Below are 22,061 nucleotides of genomic sequence, written 5' to 3' on the forward strand. Positions count from 1 at the left end.
TCCAGAGAAGGGCCACGAGGATGATCAGAGGGCTGGAGCACCTCTCCTATGAGGACAGACTGAAGGAGTTGGGGCTGTTCAGTCTGGAGAAGAGAAGGCTCCAAGGTGACCTAATTGTGGCCTTCCAGTATCTGAAGGGGGCCTACAGGAAGGCTGGGGAGGGACTGCTCAGGATCTCAGGGAGTGATAGGACTAGGGGGAATGGAATGAAGCTGGAGGTGGGGAGATTCAGGCTGGAGGTGAGGAGGAAGTTCTTCACCATGAGAGTGGTGAAGCCCTGGAATGGGTTGTCCAGGGAGGTGGTTGGGGCCCCATCCCTGGAGGTGTTTAAGCCCAGGCTGGCTGAGGCTCTGGCCAGGCTGATGTAGTGTGGGGTGTCCCTGCCCATGGCAGGGGGGTTGGAACTAGATGATCCTTGTGGTCCCTTCCAACCCTGAATGATACTGTGATACTACCAGAACAAAGGAAATAAAGAACTTAAGTCAGTATCCATGACATGAAATATTGTGAAACCTGCTTTTGCTACCAGTTGAGAACATGCCTAAGGTCGCTATCAAACATTGTCTGATAAAGGTAGCACCAAGATACATACATCATTTCTGTTTGGCAGTGAAGCATGCTAGCTGGATGTGACAGGACAGTCACTCTTAGAATGACACCTAAGAATGTACTGGATGCTAAAGTTAACTCTCTCTGGTTTGGGAGCACAGCCAGCCATTAACAACAACACTCCAGAACCCCATTTGGGTTTGTATTGCCAGTGGATTGTATACTGGAGGTCAACCATTGGAAGTTCTCTGTAGATTTCTGCTGAAAAGGACATTTGAGAAGAGTTCTCAACACAGCTGTCTGCATTCTTCACATCTTCAGGAAGGCCACCTGGGAAAAGAAGCAAAACCAATACTGTGATTACTCTCAACAGTGCAGGTAAAATAAAGGTGCTTCCTTTTAGTGACTGAAATTAGATATTATAATCATCTTTTCACTTAAAAAAAGAAGAATAACAACACACCAACACAATAGACTGGAGCATAGAAAGAAGTTCTTCAGTACAAGAGAATCACAGAATCACCAAGGTTGGAAGAGACCTCAAAGATCATCAAGTCCAACCTGTCACCACAGAACCCATGACTAAGCCATGGCACCAAGTGCCTCATCAAATCCCCTCTTGAACACCTCCAGGGATGGTGACTCCACCACCTCCCTGGGCAGCACATTCCAATGGCAAATGACTCTCTCAGTGAAGAACTTTCTCCTCAACTTGAGACTAAACTTCCCCTGGCACAGCTTGAGACTGTGTGCTCTTGTTCTGGTGCTGGCGAGTGGTGTGACTCTGGAATAGGCTGCCCAGGGAGGTTGTGGGGGCCTCCTCCCTGGGGTTGTTCAAAGCCAGGTTGGATGAAGCCTTGAGCAGCCAAATACGGTTGAGAGGCATCCCTGCCCATGGCAGGGAGGTTAGAGTAGATGATCTCCAGAGTCCCTTCCAACCTAAGCCATCCTATGAGTCTATGATAACGAGAGAGCAGAGAATCATACAATCATAGAATCAACCAGGTTGGAAAAGATCTTAAAGATCATCAAGTCCAACCTATTACCTAATACCTCATGGCAACTAATCCATGGCTCCAAGTGCCACATCCAATCCCCTCTTGAACACCTCCAGGGACAGTGACTCCACCACCTCCCTGGGCAGCACATTCCAATGGCCAGCAACTCTTTCTGGAAAGAACTTTCTCCTCACCTCAAGCCTCAACCTCCACTGGCACAGCTTGAAACTATGTCCTCTTGTTCTGTTGCTGGTTGCCTGGGACAACCCAACCCCTTCCTGGCTACAAACTCCTTTCAGGGAGTTGTCGACAGCAATAAGGTCTGCCCTGAGCCTCCTCTTCTCCAGGCTAAGCAACCCCAGCTCCCTCAGCCTCTCCTCATAGGGCTGTGCTCTAGACCCCTCCCCAGCCTTGTTGCCCTTCTCTGGACAGGTTCAAGTATCTCAATGTCCTTCTTAAATTGAGGAGCCCAGAATTGGTAACAGTACTCAATGTGTGGCCTAACCAGTGCTGAGTACAGGGGCAGAATGACTTCCCTGCTCCTGTGGGCCACGCTAGCAGGCTCTGAGAGCACTCTTACTTTCCCACCACTTTTCTACCTAATCCATGTCTCTTAGAAATTCCTAAGCTTAGTCTTTCTGCTCAAGTGCTGCACTGCACTTGTTGCTGAACCACACACCAAAACTATTTTGTTCCCCAGAACAACTAAGCACAAGGTATTCATCTTGTCCATCTTAAAAGGCTATGTTAAACTATTTGGAAATGATCTTAGATTCCATCTTTGATACATTCCCTGTTTCGCCTGAGCTGTTAGCTTGTTTGAACAGTACTGCTGCTGCAAGTCAAATCCTGATTCTAAAAGTCAGGATGAAAAGTCATGATGGAAAGTTCAAAGTCATAAAGGAAGAAAAGGCCTTCCATTTTAAAATGGCCAGGAACAAAAATTGTGTCCTAGGGCAGAAGATAAATACTTGTGTGTGATAAGGAAGACAGCAAATGAAATACAAGCCCTGTGAGGAGAGGCTGAGGGAGCTGGGGGTTGCTTAGCCTGGAGAAGAGGAGGCTCAGGGGAGACCTTCTTGCTCTCTACAACTACCTGAAGGGAGAGTGTAGCCAGGTGGGGATTTGCCTCTTCTCCCAGGCAGCCAGCACCAGAACAAGAGGACACAGTCTAAGGCTGTGCCAGGGGAGGTTTAGGCTGGATGTTAGGAAGAAGTTCTTCACAGAAAGAGAGATTGGCCATTGGAATGTGCTGCCCAGGGAGATGGTGGAGTCACCATCACTGGAGGTGTTTAGGAAGAGACTGCATGAGGCACTTGGTGCCATGATTTAGTTGATTAGATGGTGTTGGGTGATAGGTTGGACTTGATGATCTCAAAGGTCTTTTCCAACCTGGTTAATTCTATTCTATTCTATTCTATTCCATTCCATTCCATTCCATTCCATTCCATTCCATTCCATTCCATTCCATCCCATCCTATCCTATTCTATCCTATCCTATCCTATCCTATCCTATCCTATCCTATCCTATCCTATCCTATCCTATCCTATCCTATCCTATCCTATCCTATCCTATCCTATCCTATCCTATCCTATCCCATCCTATCCTATCCTATCCTATCCTATCCTATCCTATCCTATCCTATCCTATCCTATCCAGTGCACTCAGTGGACTGTCATGTCTAACAGCTATTCAGAGGAAAGAGGATCTATCAAATCCCAGAGAGCTATAGGATTTCTGGGCCTTTTTTGTTGTTGTTGTTGGGTTTTTTTTGTTGAGTTTTTTCCTCTTCTTCAGAACCTGCAGGATACTACCTCAGAAAGTTAAAATTAGCTGCCTGGAAGCGCAATCACATGTCTAGATTCTCATCTGCCAAGGAGATTGCTTCAGATATTCAGTTGAGAACTTTGCAGATCACAAGGACAGGGAGAAAAAAAAAAGGCACCAAAAAAAAAGTGAGTACAGATGCCACCACAGAAGGACAGGGGAAAAAAGATTAGCAGGTTGCACAACAGTCTTCTGAAAATATAACCTGCTTCTCCTACCCCATTCAAAGAACACAAGAAATCATAGAATCAGAGAATCAGTAAGGTTTGAAGAGACCTCAAAGATCATCAAGTCCAACCTGTCACCCAACACCTCATGACTACTAAACCAATGCACCAAGTGCCACGTCCAATCCCCTCTTGAACACCTCCAGGGACAGTGACTCAAATAGCCAGCTGGCCAGACTGGAAGTCTGCCTGTTTCCCCAGGAAAATCTCCTCACACTGACATACTCCCTCTGAGTCTTTTAATTCAGCTCAATCAGCGTTTTCCCAGCATTAAACTGCTACATCAAAACCATTTCTATCAGCTCATCCAAGGGGTGTTGTAAAAGCTAAAGTCTGCACCTGATGCAGGGAATTTCATCCACTGGGCCAAGGTCTGCCACCTTCAAAGACATGACATGTAAGGAAAATCAGTGTATTTGTCACCATTCTCGTGATTGAGTCGCTCAGGTGAATGGAGACAAACAATAATTCATAGCAAATGTAAAACCTTACCTATGTGGGACAGTGACTGTGTCCAGTTCTGGGCCCCTCAGTTTAAGAAGGACATTGAGACACTTGAATGTGTCCAGAGAAGGGCAAGGAGGCTGGGGAGAGGCCTTGAGCACAGCCCTGTGAGGAGAGGCTGAGGGAGCTGGGGTTGCTTAGCCTGGAGAAGAGGAGGCTCAGGGGAGACCTTATTGCTGCCTACAACTACCTCAAGGGAGGTTGTAGCCAGGAGGGAGTTGGTCTCTTCTCCCAGGCAGCCAGCACCAGAACAAGAGGACACAGTCTCAAGCTGCACCAGGGGAAGTTTAGGCTGGAGGTGAGGAGAAAGTTCTTCACAGAGAGAGTTGTTAGCCATTGGAATGTGCTGCCCAGGAGGTGGTGGAGCCACCACCCCTGGAGGTGTTCAAGAGGGGACTGGACATGGCACTAGGTGCCATGCTCTAGTAGTCATGAGGTGTTGGGTGACAGGTTGGACTTGGTGATCTTTGAGGTCTTTTCCAACCTTGTTGATTCTATTCTGTGAAGTAGTACAGAAAAGGGATGAAATCCTGGCAACAGCTAAGTCAAAGACAAAACTGACACAGACTTTAAGAAGATTTAAGAAATTTCCACTGCAAGGTAGAAAAAGAAACATCAAGAAAGGCAATAAACATATCAAAACTGCAAGCAGATCTTTCTACCCAAGATTGCAGGCTCCTCTGATACCCAGGTTTGAGGCCTCACTGGTGTGGATGTGTTTGTTCAATTTGACTACTTGCTGTATTTTATAACACATGAAATACACTTTTTTCACTCCTTTGAGAAGATTATTTGCAACATAATGTTCCCCCAGCCTGCCAGGCTCCTCTACTACCTAATACATTGAAAAACATTACAGAGAATCATTTATCACTGCCTGCATTTATATTTACTACCAATGTGAATGAAAAGAGCACATTAGATCACCCCTACAGCTGACACAGCCAACAACAGAAAGAGAGTAGCACGTGGAAAGAACACATTTCCAAACCACCTGCAACACAGGAAGGTGTCTGAGAACAAATCAACTGAAACTAAACCATTTATTAAGTTCCACCTGATCCAAAGTTCAACATGAAGCAAATCAAGTATTTCTTTGTTGTACCAGTGGCTTTTGGATTTCTGAACAGCAGTAAATTGCAGATTCTTGTCTTGGGTTAGAGCTCTTTTGCCTCTTCCAAAAAAAATCACACAAATGATTGGTTAGGGTTGGAATGTTTAATATAGAATGGAATGGAATGGAATGGAATGGAATGGAATGGAATGGAATGGAATGGAATGGAATAGAATAGAATAGAATAGAATAGAATAGAATAGAATAGAATAGAATAGAATAGAATAGAATAGAATAGAAATTAAATAGAATTAACCAGGTTGGAAGAGACCTTCAAGATCATCAAGTCCAACTGATCACCCAGCACCATCTAATCAACTAAACCATGGCACCAAGCACCCCATCCAGTCTCTTCCTAAACACCTCCAGTGATGGTGACTCCACCACCTTCCTGGGCAGCACATCCCAATGGCCAATCTCTCTTTCTGGGAAGGACTTCTTCCTAACATCCAGCCTAAACCTCCCCTGGTGCAGCTTGAGACTGTGTCCTCTTGTTCTGGTGCTGGTTGCCTGGGAGAAGAGACCAACCCCCTCCTGGCTACAACCTCCCTTCAGGTAGTAGTAGACAGCAATAAGGTCTGCCCTGAGCCTCCTCTTCTCCAGGCTAAGCAATCCCAGCTCCCTCAGCCTCTCCTCACAGGGCTGTGCTCCAGACCCCTCCTCAGCTTTGTTGCCCTTCTCTGGACACCTTCCAGCAACTCAACATCTTTCCTAAACTGAGGGGCCCAGAACTGGACATTTCCTACATAAGGGATAAGGGATGTGGGACACTGGAACAGGCTGCCCAGAGAAGCTGGAAATGCCCTTTGAGGTGTTGAAGGCCAGGCTGGATGGGGTTCTGAGCAACCTGGTTTAGTGCAGTATGTCTCTGACCATGGCAGGGGTGTTGGACAAGATGATCTTTAAAAGTCCCTTCCAACCCAAGCCATTCTGTGGTTGTGTGTGTGTGGTTCCATGGTTTCATCAACATGTCCCTGATGTTGTATGCTGAAAACCTTGTGGGAAACAGGACCTCTTCTACTGAATTAAGCAACCAGCCACAGAATCAAACACTGAGCAATAACAAGTGGAAGAAAAAAGCTATAACTTCAGCAAATGTTTTAACAGCTATGGAGACCTAATGAACTAGAGAGATAAAAGACGACAGCTCCAGATGGCAGAAGCTGCTGAGAAGAAATCTCTTCTAACCAAGTGGTAAGACTGGGTGAGCAGGCAGGGTGGATGACTGCCTTAAGAGAAGCAGAAGCATGATGAGAGGCAGCTAAACAATGTATTTTACAGGAATGCAATCTGCAAATCCAGTGCAGAAGATCTGTCTTGTGGAGCTGACAACAGACAGGGGAAACACAGCACTTAAAAGAGAATTATGTTTTCCAGCTAAGCAAAGGAAAAGCAGTTCAATCTTTCAATCAGCTGCAAGAAGCAGAGAAGAAGCCAGATTCTTAGTTCAACAAAGTAGGAACAAGCCCCATATGCCAAAAGATGCACTGCCATGCTCTAACACAAACATTTAAACTGTTCTTAATGTTTGTATTCTCTTTGAAGGAGGCCAAGTAAATAGTGCATAAATAAAGATCATAGAATGGTTTGGGTTGGAAGTGACCTCCAAAGGTCATCTAGTCCAACTGCACTGGAGTCAGCAGGGACATCCTCCACTAGATCAGGTTGCCCAGAGCATTGTCAAGCTTCACCTTGAATATATCCAAGGATGGGGCCTCAATTACCAACCTGGGCAACCTGTTCCAGTGTTCCACCACCCTCATGGTAAAGAACTTGTTCCTCACATAGGATCATAGTATCGGTCAGGGTTGGAAGGGACCACAAGGATCATCTAGTTCCAACCCCCCTGCCATGGGCAGGGACACCCCACACTACATCAGCCTGGCCAGAGCCTCAGCCAGCCTGCTCTTAAACACCTCTAGGGACGGGGCCTCGACCACCTCCCTGGACAACCCATTCACCACTCTCTGGGCTCCTCAGTTTAGGAAGGAGGTTGAGTTGCTGGAGTGTGTCCAGAGAAGGGCAACAAAGTTGGTGAGGGGTTTGGAACACAGCCCTATGAGGAGAGACTGAGGGAGCTGGGGTTGCTTAGCCTGGAGAAGAGGAGACTCAGGGGTGACCTTACCACTCTCTACAACTCCCTGAAGGGAGGTTGTAGACAGGCAGAGGTTGGTCTCTTCTCCCAGGCAGGCAGTACCAGAACAAGAGGACACAGCCTCAGGCTGCGCCAGGGGAGGTTTAGGCTGGAGGTTAGGAAGAAGTTCTATACAGAGAGAGTGATTGCCCATTGGAATGGGCTGCCTGGGGAGGTGGTGGAGTCACTGTCATTGGAGGTGTTCAGGAGGAGACTTGATGGGGTGCTTGGTGCCATGGGTTAGTTGATTAGATGGTGTTGGTTGATAGGTTGGACACGATGATCATGAAGGTCTCTTCCAACCTGGTGTGGCCTGGTGTGGTCTATTCCATTCCATTCCATTCCATTCCATTCCATTCCATTCCATTCCATTCCATTCCATTCCATTCCATTCCATTCCATTCCATTCCATTCCATTCCATTCCATTCCATTCCCCCAAAACCTACATAAAAGTAAGCAGAAGGCAGACTAAAGAAGTTTTCTTCAGTATTGGGTAGGGAATTGTACTCTGTTTCCTCCTACATAACTGTAAAGGAAAACTGTGGGTTGAAAGCAGTTACATATGCTTCAGTATCAGCAAAAGAAAATAAACCCATTAAACACACAACTGCGTCCTGAAATGTGACTGCTCTGGTTCTGCTTTCCCATCCCACAACAAAGAACAAACCTCCACCACCACCAGGCTCAGAGCTGAAGCTTAAGCCCTCACAGATATTTTAATGTTGTCTCCTTCGAGCATTAGACCAACTTCTAATGACTACCACACAGAGTTCACAACACTGCATTGTGTTTCAGAAGAACATAACTGCCCTGGCTATTTTCAATCACCTCTACTGCAAGCAGATGATCTGTACATAAACAGACACTCGTGCTGTAATCCTGCACATGTGCTGGTGTGAAATCAGGCGTGACTGAATGACAGCGGAGGAAATGCTGATTATACACCACTGAGGCTACAGCCTACAATCACCATCAAATGCTGTACTCATTTCCACTCAAGGATGACAGGTAATCAAGCAGTGCCATCACATCCATGTGTGCAGGGAGAGAATAACCTTCCCCAAAACACACCCACCCCTGTGGGCAGATATCTGCTCCTAGATCAGCTGTGCCAGTGGAAGACATTAACTTCACAGGCTCAAGTGTTCACAGTGTTCCAATTGCTCTTCCTCTCTCCCCCTGAAACACCATTTTGAGCTTCCTACCTCATGTCTGGTGAAATCAGACTGATAAACTAAACTGTGGTCTGCACTAACCAGATTGTTTATCCTAGAAACAAAGAAAGGGAGGGCCTGCACAAACAATGCTGCTGGCAGATTACAGAGGAGAGATTAAGCTCTGATGGAAACAAGAGTGAAAAGCTGAGAACAGGGGTGGGTTTTTTCCTACATGTACAGCTGTGTTTGGAAGATAACACATTCAAAGACTCCAACCAAAGTCCAGTTCACGGAGAGATTTGTATTGCTCTGCTCAAACATGTCCAGAGAAGGGCAGCAAGGCTGTGGAGGGGTCTGGAGCACAGCCCTGTGAGCAGAGGCTGAGGGAGCTGGGGTTGCTTAGCCTGGAGAAGAGGAGGCTCAGGGGAGACCTTATTGCCATCTACAGCTACCTGAAGGGAGGTTGTAGAAAGGTGGGGGTTGGTCTCTTCTCTCAGGCAAACTGTGACAGAACAAGAAAACACATTCTCAAGCTGTGCCAGGGGAGGTTTAGGCTGGATGTGAGGAAGAAATTCTTCCCAAGAAAGAGAGATTGGCCATTGGAATGGGCTGCCCAGGGAGGTGGTGGAGTCACCATCACTAGAATGTTAAAGAAGAGACTGGCTGAGGCACTTGGTTCCATGGTTTAGTTGATTAGACGGTGTTGGGTGATAGGTTGGACTCGATGATCTCAGAGGTCTTTTCCAACCTCGTTAATTCAGTATTCTGAAAGCTATGGCTAGTGCCAATTTTACAGTTTAAACCTTAATAATTACAGCTAGTGCAACTGCTTGAGTGGTTGCAATTACAGTGCAATCAAGACACTACAAGAAGGCTGGGGAAGGACTTCTCAGGATCTCAGGTAGTGATAGGACTAGGGGGAATGGAATGAAGCTGGAGGTGGGGAGATTCAGGCTGGAGGTGAAGAGGAAGTTCTTCACCATGAGAGTGGTGAAACCCTGGAATGGGTTGTCCAGGGAGGTGGTTGAGGCCCTGTCCCTGGAGGTGTTTAAGCCCAGGCTGGCTGAGGCTCTGGCCAGCCTGATCTAGTGTGGGGTATCCCTGCCCATGGCAGGGGGGTTGGAAGTAGATGATCCTTGTGGTCCCTTCCAACCCTGACTGATACTATGAAGACATCCTGTACACAGAAAAGACCTCTGCCTTGAAAAAAAGGATCAGAGAATGTGATTTAAACGAGTTTGTGTGAGCATAATTGAGCCTACACACAAACTACCCCCCTGCATTTAATAATGCATGGGCGCAGCGAGAGCGACAATCTGTGTACACAGGCAGAGAAGGCCAAAATCCTGCCTGACACATTTCTCACTCCTGTAAAATAAAGACAGATCAAGGAGTGGGAGGATTAAAGCATGTGCACCATGTCTAGGCCCCAGCTCTATAAATATCTCATCTCTGATAAACTCTGCTCGAAGTTTGGTGTTCCCACAGCTGTCAGCTAGGGATGGAGAAGCCAGAGGAATGCTGCCTTCTCTGAGGTGCAGTGGTATCACAGTATAACTAAGGTTGGAAATGACCTCAAGGATCATCGAGTCCAACCTATCAACACAGACCTCATGACAAGACCATGGCACCAAGTGCCACATCCAATCTTCTCTTGAACGCCTCCAGGGACGGTGACTCCACCACCTCCCTGGGCAGCACATTCCAATGACGAACAACTCACTTGGTGAAGAACTTTCTCCTCACCTCGAGTCTAAACCTCCCCTGGTGCAGCTTGAGACTGTGTCCTCTTGTTCTGGTGCTGATTGCCTGGGAGAAGAGACCAACCCCTTCCCGGCTACAACCACCTTTCAGGTAGTTGTAGAGGGGAATGTGGTCACCCCTGAGCCTCCTCTTCTCCAGGCTAAACAATCCCAACTCCCTCAGCCTCTCCTCACAGGGCTGTGCTCAAGGCCTCTCCCCAGCCTTGTTGCCCTTCTCTGGACACGTTCAAGTGTTTCAATGTCCTTCTTAAACTGAGGAGCCCAGAGCTGGACACAGTACTCAAGGTGTGGCCTAACCAATGCAGAGTACAGGGGCACAATGACTTCCCTGCTCCTGCTGGCCACACTATTCCTAATGCAGGCCAGAATGGTGCTCCTCCCATTCCTGCACCACCGCCAGAAAGAAGCAGCAATGTCTCATGGCTGTTCCCATCATCCTGTGGTGGATTAGCAACTATTTGCCATGGCTGATGATAAATGGCCACATTAAAACTTAAGAGTCTGCAGAGTTTCCATATTTGCTCTCACCTAGCAGTCAGGGACCACGTCCACTGCTGCACAAATAACCTGTTCCAGAAATACGTCCTGGCAGCAGTGTGAATGAAGGGACAGAAAGCAGATGGCATCAGACGAGCAGAGACGTGAGAGATCATCAGCAGCTATATTTACACTCGTCCCCACTGAATCCAGAGACCCATAAAAAAGCAGCTGTCTTTTCCAGACTGAATGCTACTAAGCCTTTGCATATTACCCCTGCATCCCTGAGGCTGCTCCTAGGAAGTGCAAAGGCATTTTTAGAAGAAATCAGGGAGGAAGGCAACATATTCACTACTTGAGGAATGAGAAGAGCCAGCCATGTCCCTTCCTTGGCAGTGCAGGATTTACTTAAGATGGCCTCCTGGTAGCTTGCAAATTCCCTCCCTGTACTCCAGCTGCAATGTTGAACTCCACCTCAGTTCCCTTTTTTCTGCATTCCAGGGATGAAAGTCCAATGTTATGTCACTGAGTGCCTGATCCTCCTATGCCACAGAGGTCATTTAAGCAGATCACAGAATCACAGAATGTCAGGGGTTGGAAGGCACCTCGAAAGATCATCCAGTCCAACCCCCCTGACAGAGCACACAGGCAGATTTTGAATATCTCCAGAGAGGGAGACTCCACCACCCCCCTGGGCAGCCTGTTCCAGTGTTCTGTCACCCACACAGGGAAATAATTCTTCCTCCTGTTTTCATGGAACTTCCTATGCCTCAGCTTCCACCATTGCCCCTTGTCCTGTCATTGGGCATTGCCGAGCAGAGCCTGGCTCCAGCCTCTTGGCACTCACCCTGCACATCTTTATCAACATGAATGAGATCACCTCTGTCTCCTCCGAGCTGAAGAGCCCCAGCTCACTCAGGCTCTCCTCATAAGGAAGATGTTCCACTCCTTTCATCATTTTTGTGGGACTGGACTCTTTCAAGCAGTTCCCTGAGGTCCTTCTTGAGAACTGAGGGACCCAGAACTGGACACAATATTCCAGATGTGGCCTCACCAGGGCAGAGTAGAGGGGGAGAACCTTCCTTGACCTACTGACCACAGTCCTTCTAATACAACCCAGGACACCATTGGCCTTCCTGGCTACAAGAGCACATTGCTGGCTCATAGTCACCCTTCAATCCACTAGGACCCCCAGGTCCTTTTCCCCTTCACCGCTCTCCAGCAGGTCAATCCCTAACCTATACTGGTACATGGGGTTGTTCTTTCCTAGGTGCAAGACGTTACACTTGCCTTTGTTGAACTTCATTAAATTTCTCCCTGCCCAGCTCTGCAGCCTGCCCAAGTGTGTCCTCTGGTGTGTCAGCCACTCTGCACAGTTTGGTGTCATCAGCAGACTTGTTGACAGTGCTCTCTGTTCCCTTATATCCCCTATTCTCTTATATCCCCTCCATAGCCAATCGATGACAGCCACTTACAACATCACACCAAAACTAATTTCATTTAGAACAGAACAGAACAGAACAGAACAGAACAGAATAGAATAGAATAGAATAGAATAGAATAGAATAGAATAGAATAGAATAGAATAGAATTGAATTAACCAGGTTGGAAAAGACCTTTGAGATCATCGAGTCCAACCTATCACCCAACACCATCTAATCAACTAAACCATGGCACCAAGTGCCTCATCCAGGCTCTTTTTAAACACCTCCAGGGATGGTGACTCCACCACCTCCCTGGGCAGCCTATTCCAATGGCCAATCTCTCTTGCTGGGAAGAACTTCTTCCTAACACCCAGCCTAAACCTCCCCTGGTGCATCTTGAGACTGTGTCCTCTTGTTCTGGTGCTGGTTCTCTCAGACAGGATTAACTTTCCCAACATGCTTTAAATGCCACGTGTGAGAAGTCTCCTTTTGAGTATGAATCAGAACATGGAAAAAGTGTTTTATATAGTTACCCTTCCTTAACATTTTTGGACAAAGCAAACCAAGGAGCCACCAACCTGTGTTGCTAGCAGCAGCAGAACTTCACACCACTAGGCTCAAATACTTTACTATGGAAACCAAACAATTTCAAACAAAAATGTCACTAGAGGAATATGAATCCCTTGAATATGTCATTGAAACAATACTACAATACTAGAGATTGACCAAAGATACACAGTTGGACAAGCCAACTATTCCCATGTGGAACTATTCCAGTGGAGGCAGAAACTAAAATATACCCTGAACCCTATGAGAGCTAAACCCAGCAGCACTGTACTGCACAGAACTATGTGGTGATGGCAACAGGCAATAGAAGCACAGGTTGTAGAACTGTGGGCTCAGATTTGGTTGTGGAGGAGAGGACATTTGCAAAGGGCTGGAGCACCTCTCTTGTGAAGACAGGCTGAGAGAGTTGGAGCCATTCAGTCTGAGGAAGAGAAGGCTCCAAGGAGACCTTCTTGTGGCCTTCCAGTATCTGAAGGGGACCTACAGGAAAGATGGGGAGGGACTTTTTAGGGTGTCAGGGAGTGATAGGACTAGGGGCAATGGAACAAAACTAGAAATGGGTAGATTCAGATTGGATGTTAGGAAGAAGTTGTTCCCAGAAAGAGAGATTGGCCATTGGAATGTGCTGCCCAGGGAGGTGGTGGAGTCACCATCACTGGAGGTGTTTAGGAAGAGACTGGATGGGGTGCTTGGTGCCATGGTTTAGTTGATTAGATAGTGTTGGATGATAGGGTGGACTTGATGATCTCAAAGGCCTCTTCCAACCTGGTTAATTCTAAGTCCCTATTCTCTCTAAGTCACCTCCTCCAGCTTCAAACTGATTGTCAGGAAGAGCTATATTAAAACTTATTTGGACAAAATACTTTAAAAACAAAGGGACAACAAAGTAACAAGCCAACCATTTCTGGTTAACAGCCTGCTGGCAGTTTGGTTTTGCTTTTGTTGCCAAACAGTTTTCCACTTATGTACCAAAATAAAGTCTGCCAAAACCTGTAAGCTAATGGAAAGCCTGTGATCTTTTCCTGCAGTGTTTAGGTCTGGGGGTGCCACAGAAGCTGTACACAGACATCAGCTGGGTTTGTAAGAAGTCTCCCTTGGCAAATGCTACATGAGCAGAATACACCATCAAGTCATCCTGAGACTGACTGGATATCTTGTACACATCCACATCCAGGGATCAGCACTGGGTCCAATCCTACTCAACATCTTCATCAATGACATTGATGAGTGGACAGACAGACAGAGTCTGCTCAGCAGGTTTGCTGGTGATACCAAACTGGGAGGCTTGGCTGAGACACTGAAGGCTGCGTGGCCATTCAGTGAGACTCGGACAGACTGAGAGCTGGGCAGAGAGGAACCTAATGAGGTTCAACAAGGGTAAGTGCAGAGTCCTGCACCTGGGAATGAATAATAAACTGCACCAGTACAGGTTAGGAGATGATCTGCTGGAGAGCAGCCCTGTGGAGAAGGACCCAGGAGTCCTGATGGACAACAAGTTCTCCATGGGTCAGCAATGTGCCCTTGTGGCCAAGAAAGCCAATGGGATCATGGAGGGCATTAAGAGCAGTGTGTCCAGAACATCCAGGGAGATTCTCCTCCACCTCTGCTCTGCCCTGATGAGATCTCACCCGGAATATTGCATCCAGTTCTGGGCTCCCCAGTTCAGGAGGGACAGGGATCTGCTCAAGAGGGTCCAACAGAGAGCTACAAGGATGATGAAGGGACTGGAGCACTGACTTGGTGCCATGGTTTAGTTGGGTGTTGGGTGATAGGTTGGACTTGATGATCTCAAAGGTCTTTTCCAACCTGGCTCATTCCATTCCATTCCATTCCATTCCATTCCATTCCATTCCATTCCATTCCATTCCATTCCATTCCATTCCATTCCATTCCACTCCACTCCATTCCATTCCATTCCATTCCATTCCATTCCATTCCACTCATATACTATTCTATTCTATTCTATTCTATTCTATTCTATTCTATTCTATTCTATTCTATTCTATTCTATTCTATTCTATTCTATTCTATTCTATTCTATTCCATTCCATTCCATTCCATTCCAATTCTATTCCATTCTATTCTATCCTATCCTATGCTATTCTAATTCTATTCTACCTTATTCTATTCTATTCTATTCTATTCTATTCTATTCTATTCTATTCTATTCTATTCTATTCTATTCTATTCTATTCGTATTCCATTCCTATTCCATTCCTTTTCTATTCCTTTTCTATTCCTTTTCTATTCATCTTGCCACCCACCCCTCAGATATTTATAGACATTGGTAAGATTCCCCATCAACTTTATCGTCTCAAGACTAAACATCCCCTAGTCTCTCAGTCTTTCTTCAAGTCCCTAGCTCTCCACTGGACTCTCTCCAGTAGATTCCTGTCTCTCTTGAACTGGGAAGCCCAAAACTGGATGCAGTACCTTTTCATGAGAGGTATTTGGTTATATGTTCACATTTACATGCAATTAATGTGGTCCAAACAACTCAAAAGAGCAAGGCAGAGGAGATTAAAGGAGAATGTGTCACTGTTAAGTCAACACTTTGAAACTAGGGAGTTTGAACAGGTGTCTACATTTGGTTATCTTCTGAAAACTTTATGGTAAAAAGGCAGGTTTGAAAAATAGCTGCTTAAATTCTCTCTTTGCTTCCTGGCAGTTAAAACTGGAATGAGAATAAATAACCTCCCTGCATGAGGTAGGAGAGGATTAATTTGTTTGTGTATATAAATGGGTATTTAAGTATCAACTACTATTTTATTTTTAAACACCTCACTGGGACTACTGCATTCCAACCCGAGTTCAGCTTTTGGCAAGAGATTAGGATTGAGTTAAAATGGGAACAGGTGTTTGGAAGATGATATGGTTGCAATAAAAGCACTAACCAAGCAGATGAAGGGAAAAAATAATTTACACGTGGCATTCACTAGTATCCTGTAAAATAGAGAGACACCAGGAAGGAAATGCGAAAATCACAGCTGCTAAGGGATACTGAAGAAAATGTCTTTGCCTAATGTTATTCACTGACAGGAGGACACCTGAGCAGAGCTTTCCTTTGGACCCAGGTCATCCTGTTCTTGTACAATCTCATGATGTCTGTTTGTGGTGGTTTAGGCACCACCGACATTGACCATCACCAGAGAGAGAGAGAGAGACTGCCCTGGGAGAGAGCGAGCCGGGATAACAAGGGACTTGCATTGAGGATTGGAATACCACATGAGGGGGCTGTGACAGGAGAGTGGAAGTGGAAGAGAGGGGTGGATTGTGGTGGGTTAATGTCCTTTCTGGAAAACAGGGTGGAGGGCTTGCGAGTGCTTAGCCCTCCCTGCAGGGCATTTTTCCCCCTGGGAAACTGAGTCTGTTGCACTCCCCTCTCCCTGCCCAGCTAGGGTATAAGACGGAAGGCATTGGAGTCATTGGCTCTCCTTTTGGCTCCTGCCTCTCCTGGATGACAGCCCAAGGAGGTGGTGGAGTCACCATCACTGGAGGTGTTCAGGAGGAGACTTGACAGGGTGCTTGGTTGCATGAGTTAGTTGATTAGGTGGTGTTGGATGATAGGTTGGACATGATGATCTTGAAGGTCTCTTCCAACTTGGTCTGGTCTATTCTTATTCTATTCTTATTCTATTCTATTCTATTCTATTCTATTCTATTCTATTCTATTCTATTCTATTCTATTCTATTCTATTCTATTCTATTCTATTCTGTCCTGTCCTGTCCTGTCCTGTCCTGTCCTGTCCTGTTCTGTTCTATTCTACTACAGCTGCCCTCCTGCTCCTCTGCCATGTGGTCGGGCCTGATCCTTCTCCCTGCTGCCTCCACGCCTCTTCAGAGAGAAACTGGTTTTGTATTCTTCCTTTTTGTCTCCCTACCATCCATCCTTGTTTCTGGCCCTTGTGAACCTTACCTGTTATTGACATACATATATTTTGTTTTGTTTTGTTTAAAGTAAAACTGTTTACCTCTCTACTTCCAAGCTGACTCCAAATTACTGTTTGGTGGATTTGCTCCTTTCCTTTTTTTTCCCCTCTCTGTTGGGAGGGAGGAGGGGGGAGCGGGGGAGAGATTCTCAGCCTTGCCCCCATCTGAGCTCTTAACTCCCAGTTAAGGCTTGAGCCAGCACACTGTTAAAAAGCCAGGTGTTCAGTAAACAGCAGTTTCCCTGCTTCATGCTGGTGGGGTAACAAAACACGTTCAAAGCCTCAGAAAGATGTAGGAGCTTAAGGCCACTAGCAGTGAGATTTGGCACCCTAAATTACATCAGGCATTTGTACAGTGTGGGTTTCTGGCCTCTAAGAACCCTACAGTCATGACAAGGCCAAACTGATTTCATTTTTAGGGATTGAGGACGTGCTTTTGCCAGCTGCAGTCAGAAGAAGAGCTAAAAGAACACATTTCAAGGCTCAAACTCAGGAAAGCACACGTTTCTCTCAGTAAAAAAAGAAGAGTTACTGACCTTGAAGCTCCCTAAGAAAATAAGATATTCACCATTTTGAGAGTATCTTTCCCTCAACAAGACAGCCAGCATGGCTTTACTTGGGGCAGGTCCTGCCTGAGTAACCTTGTGGCTTTCTATGACAAAGTGACTATGTCAGTAGATGAGGGATGACCTATGGCTGTGATCTATCTGGACTTCTGCAAAGGCTTAGATGAGGTCCCCCACAACATCCTGTTTGCCAAGTTGGAGAGATACGGGTTTGGTGCGTGGACTGTTCAGTGGATAAGGGGATAGTTCTGGGCCCCTCAGTTTAGGAAGGAGGTTGACTTGCTGGAATGAGTCCAGAGAAGGGAAACAAAGTTGGTGAGGGGTTTGGAACACAAGCCCTATGAGGAGAGGCTGAGGGAGCTGGGACTGCTTAGCCTGGAGAAGAGGAGACTCAGGGGTGACCTTATTGCTCTCTACAACTACCTGAAGGGAGGTTGTAGACAGGCAGAGGTTGGTCTCTTCTCCCAGGCAGCCAGCACCAGAACAAGAGGACACAGTCTCAGGCTGCACCAGGGAAGGTTTAGGCTGGATGTTAGGAAGAAGTTCTATACAGAGAGAGTGATTGCCCATTGGAATGGGCTGCCTGGGGAGGTGGTGGAGTCGCCGTCATTGGAGGTGTTGAGGAGGAGACTTGATGGGGTGCTTGGTGCCATGGGTTAGTTGTTTAGGTGGGTTGGATTGGTTGATGGGTTGGATCTTGAAGGTCTCTTCCAACCTGGTCTATTCTATTCTATTCTATTCTATTCTAAGGAATTGGCTGGATCGTTGCATCTAGAGGGTGGTGCTTAATGGCTTGAAGTCCAGCTGGAGAGCAGTGACAGGTGGTGTCTCTCAGGGGTCTGTACTAGGAGCTGTGCAGTTCAATATTTTTATCAATGAGATAGAGACTGAATGCACCGTCAGCAAGTTTGCAGATGACACCAAGCTGTGCGGTGTTGATACACCACAGGGACCTGGACAAGCTGGAGAGGTGCACCCAGGTGAACCTCATGAAGTTCAACAAGAACAAGTGCAAGGTTCTGCACCTGGGCTGGAACAATCCTCACTATCAATAGAGGCTGGAAGATGGAGTCTTAGAAAGCAGCCAGGTGGAAAAAGACTTGGGGGTGCTGATGGATGAGAAGCTGGGCATGAGCAGGCAGTGTGAGCTTGCAGCACAGAAGGCCAATGGCATCCCAGGCTGCATCAAAAGATCACTGCAGATCCAGAGAGGTGATTCTGCCACTTTGCTCTGCTCTGGTGAGACCTCAGCTGGAGTACTGCATCCAGGTCTGGAGCCCTCAGTATAGGAAGGACATGGAGCTGATGGAGACGGTCCAGAGGAGGGCCATGAAAAAGATGAGGGGGTTGGAGCACCTCTGCTTACAAGGCCAGGCTGAAGGAGCTGGGGGTGTTCAGCCTGGAGAAGAGGAAGCTCCAGGGAGACCTAATAGCAGCCTGCCAGTACCTGAAAGGGGCCTTGTGGTGGGTTGAAACTGTGCCCCAACATAAAATTGCCAGACCAGCTCAGCTGAAAGCAAATGAAGCTGTATTTACAAGCAAAACTACAATCTAGGAATTAAATGCAACGAATATGTACAAAATACACAGGCTGAGGGAGCTGGGGTTGTTCAGTCTGGAGAAGAGGAGGCTCTGGGGAGACCTAAGCATCCTTCCAATACCTGAAGAGGGCCTACAAGAAGGACGGAGAGGGACTGTTTACAAAGGTCTGTGGTGATAGGACGAAGGGCAATGGCTTCAAACTAGAATAGGGCAGATTTAGATTGCATATTAGGAACAGGTTCTTTACCATGAGGGTAGTGGAACACTGGAACAGGCTGCCCAGAGAGGTTGTGAAGTTGCCTTGTCTGGAGTCTTTCAAAACCCACCTGGATGCATTCCTGTGCAGACTCCCCTGGAGGTTCCTTCCAACCTCTAATGTACTGTGATACTGTGATACTGTCAAATGAACAAGTGCTCAGGGAAGATGGAAGTGCTACCTCAAGCCAGATCAAATAGGTTGCTGCTGAGCATAAAACCATCACCCTCAATATTACAGCAATGGGAGCCAATGTACAGGAGTCAAAATAAAGCTACTGGCAGTGTCACGATAATGAACACTGAGCAGGTATGGTATTAAACTGTCAGGAAATACGCTCTGAGAACAGCATGTCCTGTGGACAGCTTTTCATGTCATTCAGCCTCATCCAAAGAAGTCACGCAGCACAGAAGGCAGCTTTCTCTATTGTATTATATTCTGTTACTTTTGGAAGCTATTTTCATGCCTGATTTATCACAGAAAATATAGGTAAACGGTCCCATTTGTCTTCCCTGACCTCCCAAGCGACACTGCCTACAAACCCCAGGCCTTTAACTCTCTTCAAAGATCTCCATTATTTCTTCTAAACTGTGAGGAAGTGCTCACATCCTTCAAGATGTGAAACAGAAAAGAGAAAAGCAAACAAACAGAAAAACCTCAGGCACTTAGACACATTTTATCCAAACCCATCTCCCAGGAAAACCTTCAGAGGGTCAGATTTACAAAGCTGAATGCAGGTTCATTTATGCAATACTACATCCTTTCTTCTGCCATCACTTTCAATTACCTTCCTCAACAGGCTGGACAGATGGGCAGAATCCAAGGGCATGAGATTGAACACATCCAAGTGCCAGGTTCTGCACATTGGCCACAACAACCCCACGCAGTGCTACAGGCTGGGGTCAGAGTGGCTGGAGAGCAGCCAGGCAGAGAGGGACCTGGGGGTGCTGGTTGATGGCAGGCTGAACATGAGCCTGCAGTGTGCCCAGGCAGCCAAGAGGGCCAATGGCATCCTGGCCTGCATCAGGAACAGTGTGGCCAGCAGGAGCAGGGAGGTCATTCTGCCTCTGTACACTGCACTGGTTAGGCCACACCTTGAGTCCTGTGTCCAGTTCTGGGCCCCTCACTTTAGGAAGGAGGTTGACTTGCTGGAACGAGTCCAGAGAAGGGCAACAAAGTTGGTGAGGGGCTTGGAACACAGCCCTGTGAGGAGAGGCTGAGGGAGCTGGGGTTGCTTAGCCTGAAGAAGAGGAGACTCAGGGGTGACTTCATTGCTCTCTACAACTACCTGAAGGGAGGTTGTAGACAGGCAGAGGTTGGTCTCTTCTCCCAGGCACCCAGCACCAGAACAAGAGGACACAGTCTCAGGCTGTGCCAGGGGAGGTTTAGGCTGGAGGATAGCAAGAAGTTCTACACAGAGAGAGTGATTGCCCATTGGAATGGGCTGCCTGGGGAGGTGGTGGAGTCACCATCACTGGAGGTGTTCAGGAGGAGACTTGATGGGGTGCTTGGTGCCATGGGTTAGTTGATTAGGTGGTGTTGGATGATAGGTTGGACACGATGATCTTGAAGGTCTCTTCCAACCTGGTCTATTCTATTCTATTCTATTTCAAATAAGAACATAACAGCTCTGAAGCTGAGGGTCCTGTCCCCATTGTCTACCACAGGACACACCTGCACTGCGATGGAATCAAAAGCCTCAACAGGAAAGAAACGACGGTGAGCCCTTCAGCAGACAATTTATGCAGCTCACAAATAAACTGCTCTTCAGTATTCATCATCTGCAGCCTCTCTGTCCACTTTTGCCATGCTTTGATGTAAATTTGAAAATCATCTCCTTGGTTCACGGATTCTGCTGTTAATTTTTCAGCCAAACGCTGCGCACAGCTCTTGTCTGGAATAGTAACAGATTGCCCAAGGACACACACAATGAGTCATGGAAAGAGTCAGGATTTCCTGGCTCTCCATCCAATACTCAGGCAAGGCCTCTCATGTTTCCAATTTTTGGGGACCAGCAGGTGAGGGGAATTAAAAAAGAAAGGAGGAACAAAAACCTGAGGAGGGAGACATTTTTAGCTGAGCAAAACAACCAGCAAAAACCACACACAAGCTCTCTCCCTTCTCAGTTTCAGGTGGCTGCTGGAACAGAAAGGGCAAAATTTGCTGACAAGCTTAAATCTAACTAAAAGATGAATAATAAATGCACTGATTAGAACAGAGAAAAAATATTAAGGAGCAGAAAAAAAAGACAAAAATCTGACAGTTCTTAAACCAGAAACAAAATAGCCAGATTCTTCAACCAGCCTGGAAATAGAAGGGAAGGGAATTGACAATCTGTTCAGGACAAGAGGATTTAGCAAGCAGTGGGGTGGATAGCATCATTAGAATCATAGAAGCAGTCAGGGTTGGAAGGGACCACAAGGATCATCAAGTTCCAACCCCCCTGCCATGGGCAGGGACACCCCACACTACATCAGCCTGGTCAGAGCCTCAGCCAGCCTGGGCTTAAACACCTCCAGGGACGGGGCCTCGACCACCTCCCTGGACAATGGGTATTCCAGGGCTTCACCACTCTCATGGGGAAGAACTTCCTCCTCACCTCCAGCCTGAATCTCCCCACCTCCAGCTTCATTCCATTCCCCCTAGTCCTATCACTACCTGAGATCCTGAGCAGTCCCTCCCCAGCCTTCCTGTAGGCCCCCTTCAGATACTGGAAGGCCACAATTAGGTCATCTCAGAGCCTTCTCTTCTCCAGACCGAACAGCCCCAACTCTTTCAGTCTGTCCTCACAGGAGAGGTGCTCCAGCCCTCTGATCATCCCCCTGGCCCTTCTCTGGACACCTTCCAGCACCTCCAGATCCCTCTTGTAATAGGGGCTCCAGAACTGGAGGCAGTACTCCAGGTGGGGTCTCCCCAGAGCTGAGTAGAGGGGGAGGATCACCTCCCTTGACCTGCTGGCCACACTTCTCCTGATGCAGCCCAGGAGCTGATTGGCTTTGTGGGCTGCAAGTGCACACTGAGAGCT

General features: G+C 47.1%; 1 protein-coding gene across 1 annotated transcript in view; it reads right to left on the reverse strand.

Annotated features, from left to right (window-relative positions):
- Window positions 1-428: 428 nt before the first annotated feature.
- UBE3D (ubiquitin protein ligase E3D) overlaps window positions 429-22,061 on the reverse strand; it is a 130,680-nt gene continuing 109,047 nt past the window's right edge. Inside the window, exon 10 of the mRNA XM_068148717.1 lies at window positions 429-879. Within this exon, the coding sequence (XP_068004818.1) occupies window positions 859-879 (21 nt within the window). The 3' untranslated portion in view covers window positions 429-858. The remainder of the gene's footprint in view (window positions 880-22,061) is intronic.

This window comes from Melanerpes formicivorus, unplaced genomic scaffold (assembly GCF_026170545.1).
Source record: "Melanerpes formicivorus ecotype bairdi unplaced genomic scaffold, bMelFor1.0.p_v2 SCAF_2, whole genome shotgun sequence".
Taxonomy (NCBI): Eukaryota; Metazoa; Chordata; class Aves; order Piciformes; family Picidae; genus Melanerpes; species Melanerpes formicivorus.